At 32.1% G+C, this 16,186-nt stretch overlaps 6 protein-coding genes and 1 long non-coding RNA gene across 13 annotated transcripts; 4 read left to right on the top strand and 3 right to left on the bottom strand.

The window, feature by feature from the left end:
- Positions 1-195: 195 nt before the first annotated feature.
- Positions 196-3,022, top strand: LOC100124083 (spermine oxidase). 2 transcript variants are annotated; one of them, XM_016985694.3, is made up of 8 exons: positions 196-621; positions 695-947; positions 1,058-1,322; positions 1,405-1,615; positions 1,754-1,996; positions 2,089-2,223; positions 2,287-2,607; positions 2,680-3,022. In XM_016985694.3, exons 2-8 carry the CDS (start codon positions 710-712, stop codon positions 2,818-2,820), a joined length of 1,554 nt encoding a protein of 517 aa, XP_016841183.1. In that variant the 5' UTR covers positions 196-621; positions 695-709; the 3' UTR covers positions 2,821-3,022. The 2 variants fall into 2 exon arrangements, with proteins under 2 accessions (XP_016841183.1, XP_001607916.2); XM_001607866.6 differs by having other exon boundaries at positions 196-625.
- A 379-nt stretch (positions 3,023-3,401) lies between these two features.
- On the top strand, positions 3,402-7,985 carry LOC100124085 (protein anon-37Cs). Of its 6 annotated transcripts, none has more exons than XM_032601011.1 (10): positions 3,402-3,672; positions 3,809-4,098; positions 4,775-4,844; positions 5,395-5,887; positions 6,028-6,292; positions 6,356-6,566; positions 6,681-6,923; positions 6,994-7,128; positions 7,197-7,517; positions 7,681-7,985. In XM_032601011.1, the coding sequence occupies exons 4-10, from the start codon at positions 5,647-5,649 to the stop codon at positions 7,825-7,827; spliced, it is 1,563 nt and encodes a 520-aa protein (XP_032456902.1). In that variant the 5' UTR covers positions 3,402-3,672; positions 3,809-4,098; positions 4,775-4,844; positions 5,395-5,646; the 3' UTR covers positions 7,828-7,985. The 6 variants fall into 6 exon arrangements, with proteins under 6 accessions (XP_032456902.1, XP_031787391.1, XP_032456903.1 ...); XM_031931531.2 differs by having other exon boundaries at positions 5,395-5,955; XM_032601012.1 differs by having other exon boundaries at positions 3,424-3,672; positions 3,827-4,098.
- On the bottom strand, positions 4,230-4,635 carry LOC107981120. Its single transcript, XR_001729183.1, has 2 exons — positions 4,562-4,635; positions 4,230-4,453 (listed from the first exon to the last, which is right to left on the bottom strand). It is a non-coding gene; the product is annotated as an uncharacterized LOC107981120 (long non-coding RNA).
- LOC100124087 (spermine oxidase) lies at positions 7,978-10,433 on the bottom strand. Its single transcript, XM_031931533.2, has 4 exons — positions 9,800-10,433; positions 9,257-9,726; positions 8,423-9,184; positions 7,978-8,349 (listed from the first exon to the last, which is right to left on the bottom strand). Exons 1-4 carry the CDS (start codon positions 9,927-9,929, stop codon positions 8,224-8,226), a joined length of 1,488 nt encoding a protein of 495 aa, XP_031787393.1. The 5' UTR covers positions 9,930-10,433; the 3' UTR covers positions 7,978-8,223.
- Positions 10,434-10,960: 527 nt separating this feature from the next.
- LOC100680275 lies at positions 10,961-12,961 on the top strand. Its single transcript, XM_003426442.4, has 7 exons — positions 10,961-11,201; positions 11,294-11,537; positions 11,604-11,796; positions 11,985-12,121; positions 12,186-12,368; positions 12,451-12,617; positions 12,702-12,961. Exons 1-7 carry the CDS (start codon positions 11,191-11,193, stop codon positions 12,826-12,828), a joined length of 1,062 nt encoding a protein of 353 aa, XP_003426490.1. The 5' UTR covers positions 10,961-11,190; the 3' UTR covers positions 12,829-12,961.
- Positions 12,962-13,150: 189 nt separating this feature from the next.
- Positions 13,151-14,589, top strand: LOC100124090 (proteasome assembly chaperone 2). Its single transcript, XM_016985698.3, has 2 exons — positions 13,151-13,952; positions 14,138-14,589. Exons 1-2 carry the CDS (start codon positions 13,620-13,622, stop codon positions 14,561-14,563), a joined length of 759 nt encoding a protein of 252 aa, XP_016841187.1. The 5' UTR covers positions 13,151-13,619; the 3' UTR covers positions 14,564-14,589.
- Positions 14,581-16,027, bottom strand: LOC100115407 (translocon-associated protein subunit delta). Its single transcript, XM_001608216.6, has 2 exons — positions 15,369-16,027; positions 14,581-14,953 (listed from the first exon to the last, which is right to left on the bottom strand). Exons 1-2 carry the CDS (start codon positions 15,615-15,617, stop codon positions 14,693-14,695), a joined length of 510 nt encoding a protein of 169 aa, XP_001608266.1. The 5' UTR covers positions 15,618-16,027; the 3' UTR covers positions 14,581-14,692.
- Positions 16,028-16,186: the final 159 nt, after the last annotated feature.

The following is a 16,186-nucleotide window of genomic DNA, read 5'->3' as shown; positions in this document are numbered from 1 at the left end:
TTCTGAATCTTTTCCTTTTCAACAATTTTTTAGATCTAACTTATGACCAAGAGTTATAATTTCATTTTTATTTATTATAATATTACTATCAGTGAGTACGTAGCTCCAATAAAAAACTCTACATAATTATTCGGGCAGTAGTCAAATATATGATAATTTAGATATAATAAACCAAAATAATCCTGTTAATGTTATTTTGTTACCTCCTACTTCATCTTGATCTTTTTGTGTTTTTAGTGTATTTATGAGCATCATTCTTTGTACAAGGCTTTCATTGCAGCAATAAATAGATATTGACTAATCTCGGATAGTGAACTTAAAAGTCATTATGCAGTGATGTAGTGGTCATAGATATTTCTAGCTAAAAATACGATTAGTATTTTTCTCTTGTTGCTTTGATACAGACCTTTAATGTATGATAACATAAATACAGTTATTTTTCCCATTAATTCATCGACTAATCTTAAAGACAAATAGAGACACAGAATTGTGTATGCCTTTAAGGAAGAATCTCGTAATATGCAGTATATAAATGGTTGTTATTTATATTTGTACAATCATTTTATATGAGCTATTCTTCGACAACACTATTTTAAAATTGAATGGCAACATCTTGTAACTGTAGGTAAGTATAAAGTATTATTTTTAAATTAGTTTACTTACATAAATTTAAAAGAAACTTACATTATTTCAGTTCACTATACATACTATGGAGGCATATATTGAATTAAAAAAAGTTTTATTTATTGTTTCTGTAATTATTTTAAACTGCAAACCAAATTATTGTGAAAATAATATTCTTAATAAGAATGCGAAAATAATTATTATCGGTAGTGGACCCTCTGGCATTGCAGCTGCATCAAAGTTGTTCGAAAATGAATTTCATAATGTAATGATTTTAGAAGCTGAAGATCGTATAGGTGGTCGTGTTTATACTACAAAATTTGGCAAGTTTGTGTTGTATTTTTTCAAAGATTTCTCTTCGATTATTAGAATAAAAGCAGATATTTATTATATTTTTTTTTTTTAATTGTAATTTAAACTAATTCCTCAATAGGTAATTACTCTATTGATCTTGGTGGACAATGGGTACATGGCACGAAAGGTAACATAGTGTTTGAGCTTGCCAACCCGTATGGTCTCGTGGATGTTTCAGATAAAGAAGATTCCGGATTAGATATAGTGGGCTTAGATTCCTCTGGCAATCATATCGACCCTGAACTTGCAAACAAACTGACCGATTTTTATTATGAATATGTAGACAGTCTAGATTCCCGAAAGGATCCTGCTTCTGAAAGTATTGGTCAACGTGCCGAAAAAGTGTAAGTATAGCACAATACAATAATCCATCTATATCATCAAAAAAGTGGCCACGAGTTACGAGTTTATTTACATGATTTATAGATATGATGAGTTTTTCAAAAATGACTCATCAGCACTAAATCAAAAAAGGAAATTTTTAGACCATTTAGAGTTGAGTAGGAATCAAGAAGACTCTGCTTTTTCATGGTGCGATGTATCTGTACCAGGTTTAAGAGAGTATACCAACCTTGAAGGGGATCAGTGGGTTAATTGGAAAGAAAGAGGTTTTTCGACCATTCTAGACATTCTTATGGTAACCTATTGAAAATATTAATTAAAACTATTATTAAACAAGAATCTTTAATATATTTAATTACATGAATTTTATAACAAAAACTCATTCAAATTTGTTAAAGATTATACATTTTTATAATTTATTCATATATTCTAGAAACGTTATCCAAATCGAGAAAAAGAACATCCAATATTTAATAACACTTTGCTTAACGTTGAAGTGCTATCAATTGATTATTTACAAGATGTAAAAGGTCCATCTGTTTTGATCACAACGACAAAAGGTCAATTGTACAAAGCCGATCATGTTATAGTAACGGTGTCACTAGGAGTTTTAAAAGAAAAATACATGTCTTTATTTATTCCACCACTCCCAGTTTATAAAGTCAATACTATAAAGGTTTGTTTTTATATACGTATCGTGGAGGTGAATGCAGTTCATCACTTGCAGTAATCGCTCTTTTATTGTAACATACAAAATATTTATTGTAGGCCTCTGGATTCGGCGCGATAGCCAAAATATATTTCATGTATGATGAACCATTTTGGACTTTGAAAAATAATACAAGAATATTACATTTCTCTTTCTTATGGAACGACGCCGAAAGAAAACAGATTGAAGCTGATGTAAGTTATAAATATGCATCATTTTTATAAAAAATATGATAAAGCTATAATGTATACTTAAAGCCCGAAAAAGAATGGCTGCTTGGGATGGCTACAGTATTGACTGTTGAAAAGAAACCAAATCTTTTGTCACTCTGGGTTTCCGGAAAATATGTCAAACAAATGGAAGAACTTCCCGAAGAAAAAGTATTTAACCATTCAGTGGAAAACATACAAAGATTTTTGGGAAAAAAATACAACGTTACAAAGCCTATAGCGATGTTAAGATCTCGCTGGTACAATAACCCACATTTTCGAGGAACTTACTCTTATCGTAGTGTAGAAGCACATAGACAAAAAGTCTTTCCAGAAATGTTAGAGAGACCACTAAATGAACAAACCTTAGTTAGTATCATAAAGTTACAGTAGATGCAATATTATAATTGATTTCTAAAGCAATATTTTATTTATTTTTAGAAAGTTTTGTTTGCTGGTGAAGCAACGTCATCACATCGCTATGGCACAGTCGACGGTGCTATCAGGAGTGGCTGGAAAGCTGCTGATCGATTAATAGATCATTACAAGAAGTTAAGTAGAACATCTGCACCAGTTGCATAGTATCATTTGCAGATTTTTATGTTTTGCAGCTACTTACACAATCTCTCTAAATGTCAAAGAGTGAAAAATCACTTCAATTTTGACTCTAAAGGAGTGATTTTTTGCTTTTTCAGATTTAGAGAGATTACAAATGCTAAATGTGAGTGTATGTATATTATTTTCAAATAAAATTAATTTATAATGTTTATTTTATAAAAGAAAACAAATGAATTATTTAATTCGTTAATCAACCTGTCTTTCATTAATAATCAAAGGTATATTTGTGGGCTGTTAGACCTCTCCCTTTTATCTCAAAGTGCAAAAACGCATACTCACGCCCACATTTGGTAATTTTTGCGCAAACGATGTTGGATTCTGCGAAAGGTGTGCGCTAGCACCCAGCCAGAAATAGACGACTTGGACAGTATACAAAATTAATGAAAAAAAGTTTTTATGACTTTAAATTATTAAAGATAAATAAAGAATTTATAATCATCTCCGACATTGAACTTTGGCCTCTTCTATGCAGCTAAGCAAAGATCAAGATCATTCGTATGCAAATAAAATTAACTCTTTAATTATTTTTCTTAGACCTTCATTGCATAATAGCATGCGTTTCATTGACTACTGATCGAGCAATCGCTTAAATATGTATATTAGATGGAAGAAGCCAAGAGTGAAATTTTCAATGTGATTCTATTCACTTTTCACTTGTGTAAAAAGTGGCGACGAATTATTTTATTTTCTTGGAGATCATGAAACGAAACTGATTCCAACATTTTGAATTAACACAATTGTCAAATAACTACATTTTAAAAATCACGCAGATACTGATTATACATTAACAGTTAATTTATAAGACACAGTACAATGGTAAGTTTCCATATACATACATATTACAAAACCATTACAAAACCATTACAAAACTATCATACGAAGAGGACTGAAATTTTGCATCTTAATTTGTATTGGCATGTTGAAACAATATATTTAGTTAAATTCATTCTAGCTGTATTTTTGCCGCCAGAGCTATTGGGTTCAGAGTTAAAGCCGAACCAAGACGGTTAAGTGAAAACTGAGATGACAGGCTGTTTCTAAATAATTTACTTAATGCAAAAGAACGGACATCAAACTTCAATATCATGGATTTAGCGTGATTATGAAATATTTGGTGGTTGACAGTGACTGCGCTCGCATACTGATGAGATTGAAATACATGTGCAAACCTCATCATTGGTGACTTTGATCACATCTATGAAACTTTCTACACAGTAATTGCACTTGAACAACACAAAGTCAGTCAGTACAGCACTTTACAAACTTTCATTTATAAGTTTATGCATCTGTAGGGTTAGGTTGACCCTTTTAACACATACTTTCTATACTAAAAGTTTACATTGAAACATTGTTGAAAAACATATTTTCGATTATTTCTTTAGATTCTTAGTCCTTTTTATTAATTTCTAATCCTAAAAATAGTAACCAACGCACAATTGTCATTAGTTCTATTTTCAAGTCTAATTCCACAGTCCTTGGGCAGTGACTGTGTCAAAAATCTGACGAAATAGGCACAGCGACTGGCGAGTCACTGCTGAACGAACTGGCCAGTTCAATCTGAACTGGGCAGTGACTGCTAATAAACTGCTGAACGTTTCTACCAGGGTTTGGGTTTCATGAAAATACGTCAAATTAATGGAACAATTATACCAGAAGAAAAAGTTTTTAATCACTCTATATAAATAGATTTTTAGGAAAAGCTTACAATATCACAACTCCCTTGGGAATGATAAGAAGTCGCTGGTATAGTAATCCACATTTTCGAGGTGTATACTCTTACCTAAGTGTGGAGACACATAAACGAAAAGTTTTCCCAAAAATGTTGGAAAGGCCTCTGGATGAGAAAAACTTAGTATTGATAATGTAATATCAAAACTTTTTATCTTGCTATAAAATTCTTTATTGTATATATTTTCAGAGGGTTCTATTTGCTGGCGAAGCAATATCATCGCATAGATACGGCACAGTCGATGGAGCTGTTCAATCAGGTTTGGATGCCGCAATGATCAATCGATTGATGGATCACTAAAAGTGAAAGAGGTCGATTAATAAAGGGATATAATAATTTCATGCAATATGGCGTAAAAGATTAGAGATATTGATTATTCAAACTTCTTTGTGGTTAAAATTACCTCATAATAATAAAGATCAATGCACAAAATTCATAAATGTTTATTTTTTAGAGTTTCTTTTCCTTACATTTTCATAGTTTCGCATATATCTAGTTTTCATTATTGTTTCAGATTTGATTAAGTTAATGATCGTGGGTGAGACAGACTCTAATAAACGTCTTAGCAATACAAAAAATCACTTTGAAAATATATAGTTTTAACTAAATTTATATATTTGTATGCTAAAATATGATTTTTGAATAACTAATTAAAATTATCTTATCATCGTAGTCAAAAAATGGCTTTTTAATTTAAATTACTTTTTTGCTAATGAACCATCAGGACACTGATTAAAAGGCCCTGATAAAGCAATTTAAAATAAAAAACAAATGGAATTTATCAATATCTTTGACATTGAACTTTCTAGCCGTCGATGCAAGCAACAAGATTTTTCAGGCCGTTGGGATGCAACAATATGAATAAAGTTATCCTCCTGTTAGAGCATCAATTATGTGTTTGCGTAACGACACGTAGTTCGACATTCCTAGTAATATTCAGTTGCATAAAAGAAATTAAGTGAACTGTTTTTTAAGAATATAGTTTAGAATGACTTTAATTGTAAAATATTTAGAAATACAAGCTAACCAAAATTGCAACCAAATACTTTTTTTATAAAACGATGGAGAATTATAATAGAATTCAAATATTGATGTTCACTTGCGTGACTATATTGAGTAATATTAGATTTAGTTACTGTGAAACTAATACTACACTGAACAAAAATGCGATGATTATCATTGTTGGTGCTGGAGCATCTGGTATAGCAGCTGCTTCAAAATTAATGGAAAACGGATTTAATAATATAATTATCTTAGAAGCAGAAGACCGAATAGGTGGCCGTGTTTACACTCATAAATTTGGTCAGTATTTTTAAACATCATTTTACCTATCCTGGTAGAAATGGCCCTAAGAACTGGCCACTTATTAGGTAGTAACTAGGTTAAATCCTAAGATCTGACCAGTTACTAGCCTGTTCTTAGACTCATTTCTTTATTTTTAGGCGATTATGCTATCGATATCGGTGGTCAGTGGGTGCACGGTATAGACGGAAATATAGTTTATGAGTTAGCACAGCCGTATAATCTTATCGAAATATCAAATGCAGAAAACGCAGATTTTAAATCAGAATTTTTAGATTCATCGGGTAAAAAGCTCGATTCTGACGAATTGAAAAGAATAGAAGCATTTATTGGAGAATATGTAGAAGCTCTTAACTGTGAAAAACATCCCGGATCTGAAAATTTTGGGCAATTTATTGAAAAAGCGTAAGTACAATATTTATATGAAAATGATTTGAACAAAATTTAATGACGTTTTACTTTCTCCAGATTTGATGAAGTATTAAAAAATGATGAGGCAATTATGCAGGAGAAAGAAAGATTTTTAACTTATTTCGAAACAATACGAATCCAGTCAGATGCTGCAGATGATTGGCATGATATTTCTGCGCCGGGTCTATCGGAATTTCATATGTATTCGGGAGATGAGAAGGCTAATTGGAAAGAAAGAGGATACTCGACTATCTTAGATATACTTATGGTAAATTATTATATGAAATAAAAAGGAAAAAATTAGTTTTTAAACTGGTCTTTGCATATACAAAATACAAATTCGTAAGATTGATTGAAGACTAAAATGATATACACGTTTCAGAAACGCTTCCCAAATCCAGAAAATGAACTTCCTGTTTTGAATAATACAATACTCAAAACTGAAGTAACTGCAATCGATTATTCAAATAAACCCGGAGAATCTTCAATTTCTGTAACATCAAACTGGGGTCATACGTACAAGGCTGACCATGTCATAGTAACCGTTTCACTAGGAGTTTTAAAAGAAAAACACAAAACTCTTTTTACCCCACCATTACCAGACTACAAAATTAACGCTATAGAGGTTTGTTTGTGACTACTAAGTCAGACTTTTCTTTATAAAATTAATTTTAAAAAATGATGCTCATTATTAGGCTACTGGTTATGGTACCGCTGCAAAAATTTTTATACTCTTCGATAAACCATTTTGGCAACTTGATGATAGAACCAAACTTTTAAATTTTCTTTTCTTGTGGAAAGAAGATGATAAAAAAGCAATAGAAACAGACGTAAGTTCTTTATTTTATCAATCGATTAAATAATCAATTTTCAGACGAATAAAATTATATATTCGTAGCCTGATAAACAATGGTTACTTGGATTATCTGATGCATTGACCGTTGAACACAAACCCAATTTACTAGCATTATGGGTTTCTGGAAAACACGCAAAGCAAATGGAAGCGCTTCCACCGGAAAAAGTTTTGGATCATTCTATAGAAAATATAAAAAGATTTTTAGGCAAAGCTTATAATATTACTACACCTAAAGCATTTATACGAAGTCGTTGGCATACAAACCCACATTTTCGAGGGATATACTCTTATCGGAGTGTGGAAGCTCACAAACGGCAAGTTTTTCCAGAAATTTTAGAGAGGCCACTGGATGAAGAAAATTTGGTCAGTATTATTTATTCATTATTTAGTACCCCATATGTGCAGTAATTTAACGGGATTTTTATATCAACCTACCCTTACAAAAATATGTCATTTCATAGCTTACAGAGTGTCTCTTTTTATTTAGCTTTTTTCTAAAATACTATTAGTTTTTAATTATTTGCAGAGAATTTTATTTGCTGGTGAAGCCACATCATCTCATAGATATGCTACAGTCGATGGAGCAATCCAGTCTGGTTGGAAAGCTGCAGATCGATTGATAGATCATTATGAAAAGATATTGACTGTACCATCATCAACTGCAGGCGCATGAGGACAAATTATAATAAACAACCGTGTAAAAATGAATGAATAAATATATGCATAGGTGTAATATTGCTCTTAAAAAAAAGCTGTACAAAAATACATTTTTTCCCTCAATTTTCATCAAGTATCAAAATGTAGAAATGATAAATAACGGAAATAACGTTACTGAAAGATTTTAAATCATTTTATTATACTAACTATTATACATAAGATTTTCTCGCATTTTTCAGTAGACGCAGGTATATTTCAAAAGTTTACGGTTGAAAACAAGTATTTAATACTCTAAATTGACAACTGACAGGAACACCTGTGTATTGTATCTATAAAAATAACATGGTTTAATTATTTCACAATAAAATAAATAAATTTGACAGTTCAATGTGAGCCATCAAATATTGCACTGTTACTTAGTAACATGATACTGTAGAAATGTTTGAGCTTGCTTCACACCAGTGTCGTAAGCTCCATGAGTTGTGGAGTAGTAATTCTCATGCGTAGCTTCTCCTGCCAGCATCAAAATTGGAAGACGCTAGAATAATGAAAAGTAGGTCATAAAAAATGTCACAGCAAATAAACTGAAGCATAATTAATTTAGCGTTTACCTCGTCCTTTTGATGAGAAGAAACCATTCCCCATATTGGTTCAGCTAGTGTAGCTGGGGAAACTCCTATGACATCGCATTTTTTTGTTATATGACTGTAACCTCCTCTTATGAATTCATTGCTCGACCAACGACTTCTTAAACATTTTCTAGCTTCAGGTACTTCGTTTCTTTTTAAAAAGTATTTAAATAGATCAGAACAATCGCGTATAATCTGCTGTTCACTTAGAGATTCAATGATGCGTGCCCCTTTTCTTCCGATCCAACCTAATAATACAGATCGATGACCTGGTAAAACATCGAAACCAGTTAAATCGCGCGTCCAAAGAGGCAATTTATTTTTGTCTTGATTATTGGTACAATTGTCGGTTTCAGTTCTCCACAAAAATTGAAATCCTTTAGTTCCAGGTTCCCACCATGGTTCATCAAAATCAAGGAAGACTTTATTTATCATACCAAAACCCATACTTTCAATAGCTCCCCTTAAGCGTACTGGCAATATAGGACTAAATAATTTGTTATGAGTTTCCTTCAAGACACCTAGAGAGCAAGTAACTATAATGCAATTAGCAAGTATTTGCTTGTTATTCTGTAATGTAACTAGGATTGTCTTTGAATCATGAGAATTGACTTGTTCATTCCATTCAATTTTTTTGACTGGACTATTCAATCTTATATTCTCTTGAATCAATTCTCCGGCAATCGACTCTACCATGGAACCATAACGTGATTTGAAAATGTTGTGTTCTGGACCGCTAACAGCCTACAATAGTAATAATATTTTGTCAGCGTGTACGTTAAAAATATTAAAATATAAAGTACATTTAGATTTTACCTTAAATTTTCCCCAACTTTTTACTGAAAGTTCATTTAGTGAGTTACATGCATTATCAATAGCAAGAAATCTCACATTCCAGTCAAATAATTCTTCCTTAGCATTTCTTATACTAAGTGGGTCATTCGTCATTGTAAGATACTTACAAAAACGAGTTTTTAAAACTTTTCCTATATTTTCTTCAACGTCTAAATACTCTATTTCATTGTTTGTCGCATATTTTTCACAGTCTTCCATTATATTTTTAACAATATCATCTACTTCTCTTACTAATTCATGATCCATTTCAGTACCATCTTCTCTCAGATAAAGTCCTTCACCTTCTGCAACCTCATCATCAGAAAGGAAACCTTTTTCCTCTGCAAATTTTCCTAATGTACTTCCACGGCCATGAAGGAATTGAGCACCATGCTCTATCCAACCATCGTTCCAAGGAATAGAGCAGATCCTTCCTCCTATTTCAGATTGAGCTAGAAGAGTATATGACTTTAACATTATGATATAAAATACGAATTGATATTATTTAACAAATGTCTTATTTACCTTCTATTAAAATATAATCTTTAAAATTACATTTTTCTAATGTAAGCGCAGCTCCTAATCCAGCAATACCAGCACCAACAATCACTAGTTTTGTAGTTTCTATGAAAGACTCTGGTCTACCCAAATTCATATTTCAAGTTGTTGAGAATAATTATTTATTTGAATAGAAGAAATCAAGTTGAATATAGGATAAGAATCACAAAATTGGCGTCTTTGATAAAGTTTTCAATTATTGTATAATAAAAAACTACAAAATCTTCAATAAAAGTAGATAGTATGTAAATCTTGATCGTATGTAGAAAAGTTTCATTGAACTAATAAAAGCTAATGGATCGAGCCAGTTAAAAATTGAATATATATATAGCTCTTGTAAAATAGGTTTTCCTTTGAGAAAACAGTTTGGACTAATTTTTTTTTATCACTGTTGATTCTAAGGGAAATGAATTTGTCGAGGAATAAACTTTATTGATTTTTATGACTGATAAAATTTCTCGACTTTTAAACATTATTAAAAATTACGGAAGAAAATACAAAATTTTTAGGTTATGAATCTCTGTTGATCTTTGACCACCATACAGCTGTATATCCATCTACAACGTATGTTGTAGATACTATCTACGTTGTAGATGGATATATACTACCTATTATTTGAAACCTAACGAATAACTTCAAAGGGTTGTCAAAGGGGCTCACCGCTTGGTTTGGCAATTTAAAAGTACTAAAGCTCTTAAATTCAAATACAGAAAAATATGTAAACGTAAATCAATTTTTATACAAGTTATGTGCTTAGTACAGCAGTTCTTTAAAGGGCAGAATTCATAAAAATAAACATAAATAATTAAAGGTGTATAATTTAGCCCCTTAAGATCAAACTACTCTTAATTATTAAAAAATAAAAAACCTTATTTTTATAAATATTTAAAATTGTTTTAAAAAAGAATTTAACTATTAAATAAACTTAGATATGTTAAAAAAGTACAAGTCTTCGAAGGCCAAAATTCATGATTTTCATTTTATTGTTGAATATAAATTAAAAAAATAGTAATGAAAGAAAATATTATTTATAATAATTTGTATTTCCCGCCAATTACTCAAAATATATCATGATGATTTCAAGATAATGAAGTCAGATGCTTCTATATACATATATAAATATATATACATAGTACATAGAGTTAGATGTCTCTGGAATTTGGTGGGGATAGCAAACTGTGGTATAGTTCAAGGCTATATATAATGACTTCAATACACTGAATTTACTTTCCAAATAAATGATTTTGGTATATACAAACAGTTATAAAAAGCATATTCATTTTACTTTGTTGAAGTGCTTTAAAATGAAGGCAAAAGTGAAACATATGTTAACCAATGGTTTATGAAGTCCCATAATAATGTATGCAAGGTATGAATAGATTTAAATTTTTAATAGATTTTTGATATAATAAAAACTTTCTATGGTTAGAATCAACGTGAAAAATTAAAATATTTTTCCAGGAAACTTAATCCTGAGCTAGAAAAGCTTCAAGAAGAGGTTTTGGGGCCTCCAAGTTTAGAAACCTTTGTTCGAAATGTACAAGAAGCAGCCTCAAAAATCCATTCTTCTTTTCTATTTGAAAATGAAGGCAAAGAATTATTACAAAAATTGTGCCTTTTTTTAAGTGCAACAGCTTCAGGTAAATCTTATGGAGATTGGCAGAAATTTGCGGCAGTTCTTGGCCTCATGATAGAGCAAATAAAAGTAAGCTATTATATTATTTATACAAAGGGTTGTTTTTAATAATCCATGTTTATTTTTTGTTTTTAGTGCATCGACTATGATTTTAAAGGGTTGCAAGATCCAACTTACTATGTTTTACTGGCATTTTCTCAATTAGCAGAAGCTACTATGGATAAGATAATTATTGCATTGCAAAAAATTGATCGACCAGATGTTATTAACCGAGTAACAGATTGCTTCAATTACTTTATTCAAGACATAGTCCAAAACAGGAGCTTAAGTAATTATCATTTTTGTTAGAACATTGCTCCTAAAAAAGCCATTAGAAAAAAAGCTAATTTTAAATTTTATTTATTTGCCTTGGACAACAAAAATAGTTGAATTATTTTAATGACGCTAGTCTTTGTTAGGAACAAGAATATGTATTTACTATTTGCATGTGACTATAAACATATTATTTTCTTTAAGATTTGAAAGATGGAATATATAAATCCAGCACATCACCAAGAGCTCCATTGGTTTTATGTCCTGTTATACAAAAACATCATGAAATAAATCAAAGTCTTGCAAAAGTTCCTTACAAGCCAAATATTACATGTCAAAGCGTAAGTTTTTCAATTATTAAAACATTCTTGTGTTGATAAATTTATTGAAAATAATTTTAATTAGGCAAGTCTAAAGTATGGTAGTATTGTAATGTTAACGTTTGCTGATGATGGACGTAGAACAGCGGAAGAAATTGCAAGAATTTTCAGATCTAAAAATCCTAAAATAGGAGTAATAATTTTACAAGAGCAGGAGAAGCATGTGTATTCTAAAGCCGAAGAATTCATAGAAGATTGTTTTAAACAGGTAAACCTATATAATTAGAGTTTAAATAAAAAAAAATCTTAAATCTTTTACAGCTATATGCTAATAAAGATGACTTTTACAGGTTAATTATATTGTGCCAATATTGACCATGGGATATTTGAACAAAATAAATAACTATGTGGAGGGTGAAAATGACAATACTGATTTAGATTCAAAATATCTAAGGTACATTTACTCATTATTACGGTATGAGTATGTGAAACAAGACTGCATAAATAATAGAGTGCGGTAAGTTAAAAACAAGTGATAAGTTTTACATTGTACGATAAGAAGCTATGTATTAATATGGACAATTTTTTAACACAATTTCAGTTGCATAATTCCGGATATGGAAGTAAAAACTATTTTGTCTCTTGACTTGCATCCAACTTTACAAGCTTGGTTCAGAGAAAGCGATATACATTCATTTACAGAGAAAATTCTTTTACAAAAATTTTGATATTATTTTATGTACAAATAATAGTAATTGTATATACCTATACACATAAGAAATTGTTATAAAGTGCCTTTTATGAAACTTACCTTTGAAGTTTATGAAATGTTATTCATTAATAAAAAATTTGTTAAACAGACTTACCGAATTCTCGTACTGATGTCACCTGTTTACCCTAATCCTTTGTTCTGACGTGTTTAGACTTGTTTTTGTAAATCTCTTCAGCTCAACAAATAGTATCATCATTTTCAATGCAAACAGTATAAAAGCATGGTAAAACTTATTATTTTCAGATAGATACACAATTAACTAACTCAACGATTCTTAATTTTTTTACTTAATAAAGCATTAAGGACACGAGACTATACACTGAAGACTTATTACATATAGGTGTATTTTTGTTTTTAAACACCGACGTCGGAATGCCATGATAGCTCAGGATAGGTAGAAATCATACTTATCGCGTCACGACTTGTTCCAACCGTCAATCGTTGTCCAGTACTTTTCAGTGAATTAGAAAAACTGCAAAAATACTTCATGTGATAATCCAAAATAGATAATAAGCAAAAACATACTCAAACGTCCGATCAAATCCAAACACAAATGTCAAAAGCAAAATATCTTTTCCGCAGCTCTGACTGTAACAATCGTCAATCCGCCTCATCCGGCCCAACAACGCGAACTGACCGTCGCTCAGCTGTTGCGCTTTTGTGTAGAATCATCGCCGGCGCGCGAATGAGCCGCCTCATCACTTTATTTTCTTTAAAAGTAAGTACGTAACACACAACAACGAAAAAATGATCGACCTACCAAAAGGAATAGATTTAACGGGCTATACACTGATACTGCCGTCGGTGGCGGTGGGTAACGTCGGCCAGCTGACCGTCGACTTACTGATCTCATCGCTGGAGCTACGCCGGGTCGGCCGTATTTTTGACACATCCTTTATTCCCCTCGTTGGCCCCGACCCTTACAACGAAACTAGTCAAGATATTGGCACTTCGGTGGATTTTTATATTTACGAGGAGAAGAAGGTCATCGTGCTGCAGATCAGGTCGCCGCTCGTCTTGAGGCCGTCGAATTTTTTTATCGAGGTGCTCAACTTTGTGACCGATTACAAGATTGGCAAGGTAAATTTTGTTTGTTAATATGGCTGTGGATTGCTTTGCAACAATATTTATTGAATGCTTCTTTTTTTATAAAAATCTATTTTTGGTCATTTGAATCTATGTTTATACTCAAAGCATAATTTTATCATTGACAACTTTAGTTTTAATAATAAAGAATACTTATGAAATAAAAATAATTTTTATAGGTGATCATCTTGACAAGTAGTTTTGGCCATGAAAAGAATGACGAGCAAATCAGGACGGTACCATTTCGTTACTTGGCTACTGAAAATGTCAAGGCAGAATATGGCAAACAGTTTGAAGACATGTCCTGGATAGCATTGGAGCCGAAAATGTTGGATGATTTTAGTGGTCAAACAGTTCTGAAAATCCACGGAGGTGGATATGCAAAGACACTGTTTGAGCTGCTTGGGAGAAATAACATCCAGTGCATAATTGTGTTGAAATTCTGTTCAGAAGGAGACAACATGCCCGATGCAATTGAACTTATAAACTATTTCAACAAGTGGATTCAGTTGGTACCAGTCGATGAGAGAAATGCATGTAAATTGAAATTTCCACCATCTTGGAAGTTCTTGTTTGGGAACATTCCACCACGAGAGTTATATTAATTTAATAAAAAAGCATATTTATATAACAATTTGTTTTTAATAAGATCCTTCTCATGACAATCTTTGTTCATACAAACTTATAATGTACAGTATAAATTACTTAGAAAAATTTGTGAAAAACCTAGCTATTTACGCTAAAAGTTTAGATTTGGCAGAGAAAGCTGCGTAGGAAACAAGTGCTGCAAGGAAGGCAGCCAACAGTTCAGAGTTGATCCAGGGTCCAGTGTAGATTCCTGGGTTGTTGAGCACCACAACGGCCAGAGGCTTGACACTGCTTGGGTCTTCACCATTACGGATGGCCTTTCGGATGGCAGAGTAGCTCTCTTCGTCGTACAGCTTGACGTTGTAGTCACCAGAGCGTGCCTTCTTGATGTCATCAGTCCAAGATACCTAAAAAAAAGTAATATTAATATTTTTGTTATTTATGATGCACTTAAATTTTTAATATTGTATTCTAATTTAAGTTGTCAAATAATTTGCTTTTATTGTGAATAAACCTGATTTTAATGAATAAAACTTTTCATGTAACAATTTTTTTAGACCAGAATGAATAAGGAATTCAACTTTGGTAGCTCTAATACAGATTATCATGACATCTTTGATTCAATATGCAAGAGAAAATGCATGTTGAACATACGTGATAAGTCATATTGTACTAGATGCATCGTGAACAGCTTTATACTCAAAAAGATATCTCACTCAGAGTTTCATACTTTAATCATAGAGCACATTCACTCATGAACAAAACTCATTGACAATAAACAGATGAAAAGTACCTCTGGTACCAATCAAGCATCAAACATACCTGGTACTTGTTGTCAGCGCTCAAGCGTACAGCTGGCAGGGCTTTGCCGTCAACCTCTGCGTACAAGGAGATACCCTTAGCTCCATTGGTGCATTTGAGGGTGAACTGCGTGGTAAAAGCCACTTGGGTGAGAACCGTGGCATCTTCGGTCACGTATGCAGATGCGGTGACTTCTGGCTTTTGGCAAGTCTCGGCGTAGGCCGATGAGACTGCCAGGGCGACGAGGAAAACTGCGAGGAATGCTTTCATTTTGCTGGATGATATGAGTGAAAACTCAACGATTTTCAGTCAACAAAAGCGCGAGGTGCAACACTTGACTAACGACGAGAACAAGTGGGAACAGCTGCCTTCGTACTCTGCTTCGGCTCAGCTATACAAACTACTTACAAGCGGCCACGTCGTAAGAAGACCAACGTGTGTGCTCGGCACGCCACCGCGAGAGTCGTGGACTGTGGCTGCTAAGGGAAATTGGTCGCGGATTGCGGTCAAAGGGAAAGTGGGTGAAATAGCAAACCTAATTAATCATGTATTAAAAGCGGCTTTTAGTTTTTATTTTTGTGAAAAAAAGAAACGATTTTTCAGCAAGTAATAATGATGGCATACGTATTGTTTTTATTTAACCGTTTGGAAAGCAACAAAAAATGAGTTTTTACGATCCGTAATCTTCCTTGCCGATTGAAGATACATAAAGTAAGTGTATAATAAATCTTTACAGTTTTTAATATTTATTTTTAAAGATTAAAAATAATAAATAATATAAATTACGATTGTGAAATGAAAACATTATTTTATTGGAAGCAGAAATTCTCAAAAATACA

This window comes from Nasonia vitripennis, chromosome 5 (genome assembly GCF_009193385.2).
Source record: "Nasonia vitripennis strain AsymCx chromosome 5, Nvit_psr_1.1, whole genome shotgun sequence".
NCBI classification, from domain to species: Eukaryota; Metazoa; Arthropoda; class Insecta; order Hymenoptera; family Pteromalidae; genus Nasonia; species Nasonia vitripennis.
This window is presented reverse-complemented; position numbering and strand designations above follow the sequence as displayed.

Coding starts and splice junctions, on each gene's coding strand:
- LOC100124083 (XM_016985694.3), top strand. CDS start 710: ATGGAGGCATATATTGAATTAAAAAAAGTTTTATTTATTGTTTCTGTA. Junction 1,997..2,088: donor ATAAAGTCAATACTATAAAG/GTTTGTTTTTAT, acceptor TATTTATTGTAG/GCCTCTGGATTCGGCGCGAT. Junction 2,608..2,679: donor CACTAAATGAACAAACCTTA/GTTAGTATCATA, acceptor ATTTATTTTTAG/AAAGTTTTGTTTGCTGGTGA.
- LOC100124085 (XM_032601011.1), top strand. CDS start 5,647: ATGGAGAATTATAATAGAATTCAAATATTGATGTTCACTTGCGTGACT. Junction 5,888..6,027: donor TGTTTACACTCATAAATTTG/GTCAGTATTTTT, acceptor CTTTATTTTTAG/GCGATTATGCTATCGATATC. Junction 7,129..7,196: donor AAAAAGCAATAGAAACAGAC/GTAAGTTCTTTA, acceptor ATATATTCGTAG/CCTGATAAACAATGGTTACT.
- LOC100124087 (XM_031931533.2), bottom strand. CDS start 9,929: ATGAATTTGGGTAGACCAGAGTCTTTCATAGAAACTACAAAACTAGTG. Junction 9,727..9,799: donor AGATTATATTTTAATAGAAG/GTAAATAAGACA, acceptor ATACTCTTCTAG/CTCAATCTGAAATAGGAGGA. Junction 8,350..8,422: donor CTTCTCATCAAAAGGACGAG/GTAAACGCTAAA, acceptor TCATTATTCTAG/CGTCTTCCAATTTTGATGCT.
- LOC100680275 (XM_003426442.4), top strand. Junction 11,538..11,603: donor TCATGATAGAGCAAATAAAA/GTAAGCTATTAT, acceptor TTTTGTTTTTAG/TGCATCGACTATGATTTTAA. Junction 12,618..12,701: donor TGCATAAATAATAGAGTGCG/GTAAGTTAAAAA, acceptor ACACAATTTCAG/TTGCATAATTCCGGATATGG.
- LOC100124090 (XM_016985698.3), top strand. CDS start 13,620: ATGATCGACCTACCAAAAGGAATAGATTTAACGGGCTATACACTGATA. Junction 13,953..14,137: donor CCGATTACAAGATTGGCAAG/GTAAATTTTGTT, acceptor TAATTTTTATAG/GTGATCATCTTGACAAGTAG.
- LOC100115407 (XM_001608216.6), bottom strand. CDS start 15,617: ATGAAAGCATTCCTCGCAGTTTTCCTCGTCGCCCTGGCAGTCTCATCG. Junction 14,954..15,368: donor GCGCTGACAACAAGTACCAG/GTATGTTTGATG, acceptor ACTTTTTTTTAG/GTATCTTGGACTGATGACAT.